This window comes from Hemiscyllium ocellatum, chromosome 34 (genome assembly GCF_020745735.1).
Source record: "Hemiscyllium ocellatum isolate sHemOce1 chromosome 34, sHemOce1.pat.X.cur, whole genome shotgun sequence".
Lineage (NCBI taxonomy): Eukaryota > Metazoa > Chordata > Chondrichthyes > Orectolobiformes > Hemiscylliidae > Hemiscyllium > Hemiscyllium ocellatum.
This window is the reverse complement of record NC_083434.1, coordinates 35,386,886-35,400,499: the sequence shown is the minus strand read 5'-3', so window position 1 is coordinate 35,400,499 and position 13,614 is coordinate 35,386,886. Positions and strand designations below refer to the sequence as shown.

At 44.5% G+C, this 13,614-nt stretch overlaps 1 protein-coding gene across 5 annotated transcripts in view; it reads right to left on the bottom strand.

Moving 5' to 3' along the window:
* The window catches only part of fars2 (phenylalanyl-tRNA synthetase 2, mitochondrial), a 446,969-nt gene that overhangs the window by 338,835 nt on the left and 94,520 nt on the right, over positions 1-13,614 (bottom strand). For all 5 annotated transcript variants that reach the window (XM_060849841.1, XM_060849840.1, XM_060849839.1 and 2 more), the window contains one exon: positions 9,869-10,028. In XM_060849841.1, the coding sequence (XP_060705824.1) occupies positions 9,869-10,028 (160 nt within the window). The remainder of the gene's footprint in view (positions 1-9,868; positions 10,029-13,614) is intronic.

Genomic DNA, 13,614 nt, shown 5'->3' with positions numbered 1-13,614 from the left:
TGACGTAAATAGGCACTTGCTGCCTATTAGCTGAAGCCCAACAGGACCTCAAATCTAGACACTACAACTGGCTTTATAATTAGAAAATACTGCAAGTGGAGCTTTGAGTTGCAGGGTATTCCGATAGAAGTGGACACCCTCACCAGATAGACTGAACATGGGGATCACCACTTGAGTGTAGGCAATTGCACAGTGTCACTCAAGACATATCATGAACAGAGGGATCCTAGCTCAGCCCACAGCAAAACTCCAAAACAAAGCCAAAATTCTGCCAAATGGTCAAAATTCTCTTCAGGATCCAGGCTGGCCAGCCATTATAGTTGCTGTTGGTATGCAGATATGAGACAGCAAAGCAGTCCTACTAGACAAAATTAAGTAAGAAAACTCATAAGTCGGTATCCAGAACAATACACTCCCTGGAAAGTCTATCTACATCTGGTTTGGAACAGTTACATTTCTTCACAGCATTCAAATCAGAACCAAGCAAAATAAACATCTGGTTAAACGGTCATTCAGTTCTAATGAAGGTTGATACTAGCATGACCATTTCAGTGACAGCAGAACCAGCTGTTAAGAAAATTCGCTCTGGACTCCAACCCTTAAGTTTGTGCAAAACCTCAGCTAGACTGAGAAACTATACCAGGGAACCTTTACAGATTAAGGATGCAGCTTCAATTCTGGTCTCTTATGAGAAGCAGCTGGTTTAGTTACCGTTGATTGTTGTAAAAGGCTCGGGCCCAAGCTGACTGGAGTGAACTTAGTTGAGAAAGATTTACATAGAATGGCTCAACATTTTTTGATCAGAAAATGGCTGCCTAAGTCAAGTCCTAATTAAATATCTGGATGTTTTTCTGAAAAGTCTAGGAATATATCAAAGAAGCAAAGGCCACCTTGCATGTTGACCAGGAAGCATGCCCATGATTCTGCAAGGCCTGCCTTGTGCCATTTGCCTTAGAAGCAAATGTTGATGCAGAAATCAGAAGGCTGGAAAACGAAGAAATCATCAAACCAGTCGTCTGGGGAATGGGCAGCACCGGTCATACCGATTGTGAAACTTAATGGTTCGGCTTCCCTTTGGGGGGGATTTTAAACAAACAGTAAACCACTTTTTGTAACTGGATAAATACCCAATGCCTCGCATAAAGGATTCATACAAAAAGCTGGTGGGGGTGGGGGTAGGTGGGCTGTTCTTCATGAAGTTGGACATGAGTCACGCATACTTGGAATTGCAGTTAGATAAGGATTCAGTTGTATGCTACAATAAATGCCCATAAGGGTCTCTACTGGTATATAAGACTGCCATTTGGGCTAAGACCAGTCTGTGCAATTTTTCAGCAGATGATGGAGAACATTTTTCAAAGTCTACCCCAGGTAATCATTTATCTAGATGATGTCCTAATAACAGGGAAGATCAATAAGGAGTACTTAGAGAACTTGAACATAGTCCTCAGATGTTTCTCCCAGGCAGGCGTCCACATTAGAAGGTAAATGTGTGTCCCAGGTAACCCAATTAATCTACATGGGCTACGAAGTGGGTTACACCGGTAAAGTGAGGATGATCAAAAGTGCCTAGGTCTTTCCTTGGGCTGGTGAACTAATATGGAAAGTTTTTGGTCAAAAGTCTCACAACAATTGGTACAGTCCAACAGGTTTATTTGAAATTACAAGCTTTACACACAAAGAACAAAGAAAATCACAGCACAGGGACAGGCCCTTCGGCCCCCCGAACCTGCACTGATCCAGATCCTCGATCTAAACTGTCGTCTATTTTTTAAAGATCTGTATCTCTTTGCTCCCTGCCCATTCATGTATCTGTCTAGATACATTTTAAATGAGGCTATCATTCCTGCTTCTACCGCCTCCACTGGCAACACGTTCCAGGCACCCACAACCCTCTGTGTAAAGAACTTCCCACACACATCTCTCCTAAACTTTTCGCCTCTCACTTTGAACTTGTGATCCCTAGTGATTGAGTTCCGCACTCTGGGAAAAAGTTTCTTGCTATCCATCCTGTCTATAGGTCTCATAATTTTGTAGGTATCAAAACAGGTCCCCCCCAAAATTATACCTTTCTAATGAAAATGATCCTCATCTATTCAACCCGTGTGGGCGGCACGGTGGCACAGTGGTTAGCACTGCTGCCTCACAGCGCCTGAGACCCGGGTTCAATTCCCGATTCAGGCGACTGACTGTGTGGAGTTTGCACGTTCTCCCCGTGTCTGCGTGGGTTTCCTCCGGGTGCTCCGGTTTCCTCCCACAGTCCAAAGATGTGTGGGTCAGGTGAATTGGCCATGCTAAATTGCCCGTAGTGTTAGGTAAGGGGTAAATGTAGGGGTATGGGTGGGTTGCGCTTCGGCGGGTCGGTGTGGACTTGTTGGGCCGAAGGGCCTGTTTCCACACTGTAAGTAATCTAATCTAATCACTCTTCATAGATAGTGCCTTCCATCCTTTTGGTAATGTGGTAACCAGAACTCTATGTAGTACTCCAAATGCGACCAAACCAAACTCCTATACAACTGTAACATGACCTTCCAACTCTTGTACTCAATACCCCATCCATTGAAGGAAAGCATGCCGTATGCGTACTGGACCACTTTACTCACCTGCTTTGCCAATTTCAGGGAACAACGGACCCGAATGCCCAGATCTCTCTGTATGTCAATTTTCCCCAGGACTTTTCCATTTACCACATAGTTCACGCTTGAATTGGATCTTCCAAAATGCATCACCTCACATTTGCATGGATTGAACTCCATCTGCCATTTCTCTGCCTATCTCTCAAATCTATCTATATTCTACTGTACTAGCGATTTTTGAGAAGATTTGTAGCTCAGGTTAGGGTTCTGGATATAAGTTTATTCGCTGAGCTGAAAGGTTTGTTTTCAGACATTTTGTCGCCACACTAGGTAACATCATCAGTGAGCCTCCAGTGAAGCACTGGTGGTATGGCCTGCTATGGAAGTTTTATCAACAAACACATTGACTTGGATCCCATTTACCACTCCCTGAGAAAAAAAAATCAGGAAATTACATCACCACAGGAAATAGCATCACCAACCCACGGAAATCTAAACACAAAAAGAAAAGCGGGCTCTACCTCCAGTGCTTCACCAGAGGCTTACTGATGACGTTACTTAGTATGGTGATGAAACGTCTAAAAATGAACCTTCCAGTTCAGCAAACTTACATCCAACCTGCTGTATTCTTTGACAGTCCCTTCATTATCTGCTACTCCACCAATCTTAGTGTCATTTGCAAACTCACTAATCTGGCAACCGATACCTTCCTCCAAATCATTAGATACCATAAATAACAGTTGTCCCAGCACAGATCCCTGTAGAACACCACTGATCACAGGTCTCAATTATGAGAAACTCCCTTCCATTACTCGTCTCGTGTCTCATGTTGCCCAGTCAGTTCTTTATCCAGCTAACTAGAACACGCTGGACCCCATGTGACTTCACCTTCTCCATCAGCCTACCATGGGAAATCTTATCAAATGAACAGCGATAGAACTGCCCCTGTGTGATCTTGAACCACTATCCTGGCACATTTACATTAACTCTTAAGAAGGGATCAGCCTTGGAAATGGTTGTGTGGCTAAGCCAATAGCTTTCAAGGTAGTGAAGAAAAAGCTGTCAACATCTCAGGTGTAGGCATACTATGATACCAAGTGAGATCTGGTTTTGACATGCGATGCCTCCTCCATTCAGCATCTCCATTCAGCTCACAGGTAGCCCAATGGAGAGGAACGCCCAATAGCATATGCATCCAGTACTTTGGCTAATGCACAGTATAAATACATCTGGATAGAAAAGGAAGGTTTGGCAGTTATGTTTGGAGTCAGGAGGTTCCCCTGATACTTTTATGGATGTAAATTTGTAGTTATAACAGACCACAAACCCTTGCTAGGTCCACTCAAAGAGGACAAGGCAGTGCAGCCTATAACTTCAGCATTAATTCAGCAGTGGGCTCTAATACTATGTGCATGTAATTATAATTTGGAACAATGTACTAGTGCCAAGTAGCTAGTGATGATGCATTGAGTTACCTCCCGCTGGCAAATCCACCACCAGTGGTACTGCCACTGGAAGAGTCCGCAATGGTTTTAAATTTTCTGGACACCCTGACAGTCACAATTGATAATTTCAGACTTTGAACACAGAAAGATTATATCCTGGCAAATCAAAACAACTGGTGGTGATGGAGGAAACCAAACTGCCATCAAAACCGGAACTGAAACCTTTTTGGATCCGGAGATATCAGGTCACAGTAGAAGACAGCATATTATTATGGGCAGTTACAGTGACTGTCCCGAGCAAAGGTCGCTGTCAGATGCTGGTTGAACTCCACCAGTGTCATTTAGAGGTTTCCAAAATGAAGATGTTGGTGAGAAATTATGCCTGGCAGCAAGGATTAGACACAGACATATTTGTGTTGGTGGGGCAGCATCCAGAATGCCAACAAAGACAAATATGGATACCAGCAGCTCCCCACAAACCTTGGACTCACTTACAGATTGACTATACATGTCCACTCATGGGCTCAATGTTCTTAGTCATTGTGGATGCCCATTCAAAGTGGTTGGATGTGCAGTTCATTCACCAAACTTGGGGACAACGATAGAAAAACTGCACAAAACTGCACGGCCTCCCGAAGTGTTGCTCACAGATAATGGGCTGTCATGTACCGGCAGGGAATTTGAATATTTCCTGAAGTTGAATAGCATTCATCATGCAAGATGAGCACTTATCATGCAAGAAAAGCTCCACACATCCATTATCTAATGGTCTAGTTGAAACAGCAGGCCAAACTTTCTGACAGCTTAAAGAAACAGACTACAGCTTCACAAGATACCAAACCGCCTTGGTTCCTATTTGATTACAGGACCACCCCTTATGCAACTACAGGGATAGCTCCAGCAGAGTTGCTAATGGGAAGAAGACTCTGCACTGGTTAAATTTGAACTGCAGGGTTAGGGGAGACAGCATCAGGAATGCCAGTTTGGTGTAGGAACCACGGAAATGGCTCTGCACAGGTACAAATCATGATTAATGTGAGGTCAAGTCAGGTATAAAGTTCGGATAAGAGTGATGATCCTGAACAAACACGTGGACCATAAGACAGCTGCCATCTTGCAAACAGGGAGGCTCTTTGGACCAGTCGGGAAGGTTGGAGGAATCCATGGGTTCTCCCTCTCAGTCAAGTGTTGAAGAGACCTGGGAATCTGAGATGGACATGGTGGATGTCATTGCCTCGATACCCGTTGCCACCTGAAGAGGAGAATGAATCTCTCTGGAGACACTCCAGGTGCAGAGGCAAGCTACTGTGCATTACACGCCAAGGTAGAGTCAGAGGAACCTGACTTAGTGCTAAAACACCCAGGAGGAGCTACAAGATAAAGAGCCAGCCTATGTTCTCATACTCAGATGGGGAGGGATATAGTGATTGTAACGAATGAGCCAGGTAGCTGAGAGTGCAATAGGTAGATGAAGGTGGAGGTAACGGTGATAGGTTGGAGAGGAAGCTGGAGAGCATAGGTGGGAAGAAAGATGGACAGGTAGGACAGGTCATGAGGGCAGTGCTGAGGTGGAAGGCTGGATCTCAGATAAGGTGAGGGGAAAGGAAATGAAGAAATTGGTGAAATCCACATTGATCCAGTGTGGTTGGAGGGTCTCAAGGTGGAAGAGGTGGTGTTCTTCTTCCAGGCATCTGGTGGTTAGGGTTTGGCCCAGGACCTGCATGTCCTTGGTGGAGTGGGAGGGGAAGTTGAAGTCTTGGGCCACGGGGCAGTGGGGTTGGTTGATGCGGAATGCTCTCTGAAATTGGAATAGTTTGAATGAAGTTGAAATGAAGAGGGAATGGTCTCTGCGGAATGCAGATAGGAGTGGGGAGGGAAATATATCTCTGGTGGTGGAGTCTGTTTGTACATGGCAGAAATGGCAGAGCATGATGCATTGTATCTGGAGGTTGGTTGGGTGGAAGGTGAAGGTGGTTCCGTCATTGTTGCGATCGGAGGGGTGGAGTTCAAGGGTGGAGGTGCGGGAAGTGGAAGGGATACGCTGGAGGGCATTGTTGACCACAGGGAGGGGAAATTGCCCATGTGGGAGAGGAAATTGCCGCAGAGACCATTCCCTCTGCGACTCCCTTGTTAGGTCCATGCCCCCCACTAACTGACCCTCCATTCCCGGCACCTTCACTTGCCACTGCAAGAGGTGTAAAACCTGCACCCACACCTTCCTCCTCATCTCCAACCAAGGCCCCAAATGTTCCTTCCACATCCTGCAGAAATTTTCCTGCACCTCCACACGTCATCAATTGTGCACGTTGCTCCCGATGCGGTCACCTCTACATTGGGAGACAGGATACCAACTTGTGGAACATTTCAGAGAACATCTCTGAGACACACGCACTAAACAACCCCACCGCCCTGTGGCCGAACATTTCAACATTTTCTCTTGAGAGACTGGTCAGCAAAGTTAGATCTCATGGAATACAGGGAGAACTAGCCATTGTTCAGAATTGGCTCAAAGGTAGAAGACAGAGGGTGGTGGTGGAGGGTTGTTTTTCAGACTAGAGGCCTGTGACCAGTGGGTTACCGCAAGGATCGGTGCTGGGTCCACTATTCGTCATTTATATAAATGATTTGGATGCGAGCGTAAGAGGTATGGTTAGTAAGTTTGCTGATGACACCAAAATTGGAGGTGTAGTGGGCAGCGAAGAAGGTGACCTCAGATTACAGATGGCAGATGGAGTTTAATTCAGATAAATGGGAGGTGCTGCATTTTGGGAAAGCAAACCTTAGCAGGACTTATGCACTTAATGGTAAGGGCCTAGGGAGTGTTGCTGAACAGAGATCTTGGAGTCACAGGTAGATAGGATAGTGAGGAAGGCATTTGGTATGCTTTTCTTTATCAGTCAGAGTATTGAGTGCAGGAGTTGGGAAGTCACGTACAGGACATTGGTTAGGCCACTGTTGGAATACTGCATGCAATTCTGTTATCCTTCCAATCGGAAAGATGGTGTGAAACTTGAAAGGATTCAGAAAAGATTTACAAGGGTGTTACCAGGGTTGGAGGATTTGAGCTATAAGGAGAGGCTGAACAGGCTGGGGCTGATTTCCCTGGAGTGTCATAGACTGAGAGGTGACCTTATAGAGGTTTACAAAATTATGAGGGGCATGGATCAGATAAATAGACAAAGTCTTTTCCCTGGGGTGGGAGAATCCAGAGCTGGAGGGCATAGGTTTAGGGTGAGAGGGCAAAGATATAAAAGTGACCTAAGGGGCAATCTTTTCACGCAGAGGGTGCTATATGTATGGAATGAGCTGCCAGAGGATGTGGTGGAGGCTGGTACAATTGCAACATTTAAAAGACATTTAGAGGTATATGAGTAGGAAGCGTTTGGAGGGATATGGGCCGGCTGCTGGCAGGTGAGACTAGATTGGTTTGGGACATCTGGTCGGCATGGACAGGTTAGACCGAAGGGTCTGTTTCAGTGCTGTACATCTCTATGACTCTATGACCCTATAACTCCCCCTCCCAGTCTGCCGAGGACATGCAACTCTTAGGCCTCTTTCACCACCAAATTCTAGCCACCTGACACCTGGAGGAAGAACGTCTCATCTTCCGCCTTGGGATGGTCCAACCACATGGGATCAATGTTAATTTCACCAGTTTCCTCAACTCCTCTCCTCCCACCTTATCCCAGATTTCATCCTCCAACCCGGCACCACCTTCTTGAACTGTCCTACCTGTCCATCTTCTTTCTCACCTATCCGATCCACCTCCGCTCCAACCTATCAGCATCACCCCCATCTTCATCTACCTATCGCATTCCCAGCTATATTCTCCCTTGCTCCACCCACTCCATCCCTTGGCCTTCCCCACATTCCTGATGAAGAACTTAGTTTGAAACGTCAAGTCTCCTGCTCCTCCGATTCTGCCTGACTGGCTGTGCTTTTCCAGCATCGCCATTTTGACTCTGATCTCCAGCATCTGCGGTCCTCACTTTCTACTTTCATGAACCTGTGCTGCTTCTGCCCAATGGGATAATTTCTATCCAGATGTCTCGCTGTTTCGTCCTTCATGAAAAATTGAAGTATTTTCCCCACTACAGAAGTTTAAGATAACATCAACCTTTTTTTTTAAAACAGTGGTGTCACATTTGCTGTTTTCCGATCTGCTGTAATTGCCCCAGATTCCAGTGGATTTTGGTAAATAACCACAAATGCATTTGCTATTTCCCCCACCATCTTTTTTTACTACCCTAGGACACATTCCATCAGGATCAGGTGACTTATCTACCTTTAGCACCATTAGCTTGCCCTACATTACTTCTTTAGTGATTATGACTATACAGAAAATATCATGCTCAAAACTGACCAGCTCAATTGGCATAGCTGGGTCAAGGAACAGTTTTATTACTTCTCACATAACTGAGAAGATAAATCACTGTATACTACAATAAACTGTTTTAATCGCAAGAATCAATAACCAAAAATCTTGTCATAACTCTTCCCATCCTGAGTGTGATAGGATTATTTCATTGACAAAAGTAACAATAAAAATGTCAAATATTATGGTGAAAATTGGGTTCTTCTTTGAAACTGCATTATTTTAGTATTCCATATTTAGTATTTTCGGCAGCGCATCAGTAACAAGCCTTCTACAAATATAAAAAGATGTCCAGCACAAGAGGAAAAAAAAGGGAAAGATCATAAGAATCACTTGAAGGTACGGAGGCTCGTGTCAAAAATTTACTGGGTGGCAGACTGCCTTGTTATGATTTCGGTGTCTAGAAGTTCAAGGAGATAACAAAGAGTGTTACCACTAAAGAATGTGAAATATCACTGTCCAAACTGTGGGGATCCACCACTCCTGTTTCTCCATCCTACAGAGCACCATCAGGATTGGCAAAGTCATGGAGTCATGCAGCTGTACAGCATGGAAACAGACCCTTTGGTCCAACTCGTCCATGCCAGCCAGATATTCCAAATTAATTGAGTCCCATTAGCCAACATTTGGCTCATATTCCTCTAAACCCTTCCTATTCATATACCCATCCAGATGCCTTTTAAATGCTGTAATTATACTAGCCTCCACCACTTTCTCTGGCAACAAATTCCATACACGCACCACCCTCTGCCCTGTAGGTCACTTTTAATTTGTCTCCTCTCACTTTAAACCTATACCCTCTCGTTTTGGACTCCACTACTCTGGGGCAAAGGCCTTGGATACCCACCCTCTCTACTATCACATCTGTCATGAATCATATATTTCCTTTCTTTGCCTAATCAAATAATTTATTGTGCCTAACTGTTGCTTCTTAACAAACACAATATGATATCAAAAAATTGCTGACATATAGCTGACTGCCTATATTTGATGACAGTGATCATGATTCCCCACTCCTCCAAATTATAACATATATGACCATTCAGAGTTGGGGCTAGTTTGATTTCACTTTTTTGTTGCAACTGATACCTAAATTTAATGCAGTTTTTTTTATTACATGTGCAAAGTATGCATTCCACCAGAGATGGTTAGTAATTTGCCAAGAATTTGGGTCAGACATACTGAATTTTCATCTTGTGGCTCTCAACAGCTTTCATTTTGGGCAATTGTTAAAACAGTTGTTCCGTTGAAAAGGGTTCAGAGTGCATTCTACTTTTACAATAACATTGTGAGCTTAATTGTCCTCTGAATCGACCGAGCAAGATACACAGTTGTATACAAGACGACACTTGCAAAAGAACAATACATGTTTCTGATCAGTGTCACCAGATTTTGAAATAATTCAATAAAGCCTGAAAGTCACATGCAAGCATTATGATTAAATCATGTACAGATTATAACAATTTACATACCTTTCCCAAAGAGATGTATCATGACTTTCTTTAGCGTCTGCTTTAAGTCAAATTCAAGTAGTTTAACAGCCTCGAGTGTGTGCCTCTCCTGTTTACAGGGTATGCGGCATCCCTTCTCAAAAATGCAAAGTTCTTCACCATTTTGGACATTGGCAAACAACTGAAAAAAAGAGAAGGCAATTTGGTTTGTTTAGGTTATAGGAACTAGTACATGATATTTAACAATCACTTCTCCCCCACAATTTACAAAGAACATAGAAAATTACAGTACAGGAATTGGCCCTTCAGCCCACCAAGCCTGCGCCGATCTGGATCCTCTAGATAAACCTGTCGCCTATTTTCTAAGGATCTGTATTCCTCTCCTTCTTGCCCATTCATGTATCTGTCTAGATACATTTAAATGATATTATTGTGCCCGCCTCTACCAAGTCCACTGGCAACACATTCCAGGCACCCACCACTCTCTGCGTAAAGAACTTTCCATGCTTATCTCCCCTAAACTTTTCCCCATTCACTTTGAACTTGAGGCTCCTAGTAACTGTCCCCCATTCTGGGAAAAATCTTCTTGCTATCCACCCTGTGTATACCTTTCCTGATTTTGTAGGCCTCAGTCAGGTCCCCCAAACTCTGCTTTTCTAATGAAAATAATCCTAATCTACTCAACCTCTCTTCATAGCTTGCGCCCTCCATACCAGGCAACATCATGCTGAACCTCCTCTGCACCCTCTCCAAAGCATCCACATCCTTTTGGTAATGTGGCAACCAGAACTGTACTCAGTATTCCAAATGTGGCTGAACCAAAGTCCCAGACAAATGTAATATGACCTGCAAACTCTTGTACTCAATACCCTGTTGGATGAAGGAAAACATGCAGTATGCCTTCTTGACCACTCTATCAACCTGTGTTGCCACCTTCAGGGTACAATGGTCCTGATCATCCACATCTCTATGTACATCACTTTTCCCAGGGCTTTTCCATTCACCACATAGTTTGCTCTTGAATTGGATCTTCCAAAATGCATCACCTCACATTTGTCCAGATTGAACTTCATCTACCATTTCTCTGCCCAATTCTCCAATCCATCTGTATTCTTCAATATTCTCTGACAGTCCCTTTCACTATCTGCTATTCCACCAATCTTGGTGACATCTGCAAACTTGCTAATCAGACCACTATACCCTCCTCCAGATCATTCATGTATATCACAAACAACAATGGTCCCAGCACGGATTCCTGTGGAACACCACTGGTCACAGTTCTCCGTTTTGAGAAAATTCCTTCCACTTACTGTTCTGTCTCCTGTTGCCCAGCCAGTTCTCTAACCATCTAGCTAGAACAACCTGGACCCCCATGCGACTTCACTTTCTATCATATCGACCATTGGGAACCTTATCAAATGCCTTACTAAAGTCCACGTATACAAAATCTACAGCCCTTCCATCATCAAATAACTTTGTCACTTCCTCAAAGAATTATATTAAGTTGATAAGATATGACCTCCCCTGCACAAAACCCTGATGCTTATCACTGATAAGTCCATTTTTTTTCCAAATGTAAGTAGATCCTATCCCTCAGTATCTTCTCCAGCATCTTTCTGTACACTGATGTCAGACTCACCAATCAATAACTACCTGGATTATCCTTGCAACCCTTCTGAAACAAGGGGACATGAGAAATTCTCCAGTCGTCCAGGACCTCACCCATGTTCAAGGATGCTGCAAAGGTATTTGTTAGGGACCCAGTTATTTCCTATCTTGCTTCCCTCAGTAACCTGGAATAGATCCTATCTGGACCTAGGGACTTGTCCACCTTAATGCCTTTCAGAATACACAACACTTCCTCCCTCCTTATGCCGATTTGACCTAGAGTCCAACCCTAACCTCAACATCATGCCCTTCTCCTCGGTGAATATCCATGCAAAGTACTCTTATGAATCCCACCTGTTTTCTCTGACTCCATGCATAACTTCCCTCCTTTGTCCTTGAGTGGGCCAACTCTTTCTCTAGAAGAAAGTGAGGTCTGCAGATGCTAGAGATCAGAGCTGAAAATGTGTTGCTGGAAAAGCGCAGCAGGTCAGGCAGCATCCAAGGAACAGGAGGTTCGACGTTTCGGGCATAAGCCCTTCTTATGCCCGAAACGTCGAACCTCCTGTTCCTTGGATGCTGCCTGACCTGCTGCGCTTTTCCAGCAACACATTTTCAGCAACTCTTTCTCTAGTCAGGCGAAAGTGAGGACGGCAGATGCTGGAGATTAGAGTCAAGATTAGAGTGGTGCTGGAAATGCACAGCAGGTAAGACAGCACTCGACGAGCAGGAAAGTTGACGTTTCGGGCAGGAACCCTTCATCAGGAATTCCTGATGACTGGCCACTGCCCGAAACGCCGATTTTCCTGCACCTCAGATGCTGCCTGATCTACTGTGCATTTCCAGCATCACTCTACCCTTTCTCTAATTACTCTCTCATTTCTTATATATGAATAAAAGGCTTTGGGTTTTTGCTTAACCCTGTTTGCAAAAGATATTTCATCACCTCTCTCAGCCCTCTTAATTCCTTGTTTCAGATTGATCCCATTTTCCCAATGTTGTTCCAAAGCTAATATTGTCGCCTAGACCTTATGTATGCTTCCTTTTTCCTCTTAGCTAGTCTCACAATTTCACCAGTCATCCATGGTTCCCTAATCTTGCCATTTCTATCCCACATGTTCACAGGGACATGTGTGTCCTGCACTCTAATCAACCTCTCTTTAAAAGCCTAGACGAAAGTGAGGACTGCAAATGCTGGAGGTCAGAGTTGAAAAGTGTGGTGCTGGAAAAGCACAGTGGTCAGGCAGTATTTGAAGAGTAGGTGAATCAATGTTTCAGGCATAAGCCCTTGATCAGGAATCTTTAAAAGCCTCCCACAAATCAAATGAGGATTTACCCTCAAACAGCTACTCCCAATACACATTCCCCAGCTTCTGCCGAATTTTGCGATAGTTGACCATCCCCAATTTAGCATTCTTCCTTTAGAACCACTCTTGTTTTTGACCATGAGTATTCTGAAACTTACAGAATTGTCATCATTATTTCCAAAGTAATCCCCTACTGTAACTTCAACCAGCTGACCGGGCTCATTCCCTAACACCGGGTCCAGTACAGCCCCTTCTAGAGTTGGACTATTTACATACTGGTCTCTAAAACCCTCTTGGATGCTCCTTACAAATTCTGCTCCACCTAAACCTCTAATACTTAGTGAATGCCAGTCAATGTTAGGAAAATTAAAAACTCTGAGCACCACCACCCTGTTGTTCCTACACCTTTCCATAGTCTGTCTACATACTTGTACCCCTATCTCACACTCATTGTTGGGAGGTCTGTGGAACTGCTCGAATGCCATTAGCCATGTGGCTGGTGCAGCTACCATCCCCACGGTGATCGATGATGTCACCATCGCCCCCATCATGGCCGCTTCCACAGCCACTTCCGCCCCTCACAAATCCTCATGCACCACACATGACATCACTTCTGCCCTTCACATCATCACTGATGTCACATGCTCAGCGACTTCCAACCCCCCACTGCCATGTTCATCACCACTTCCACCCCAACCAAAAACACTCACCTGCATTCAGCTGACACGCCCCCTGCAGATCCCATTGTCAACATCCTGGCCACCCCCCAAGAACCCTGAGGGGAACACCACCCCTGCTCACGACTCCACCCCTATTTCCCCCACCACCACACCCACTCCAGTTACAGGCTCTGCC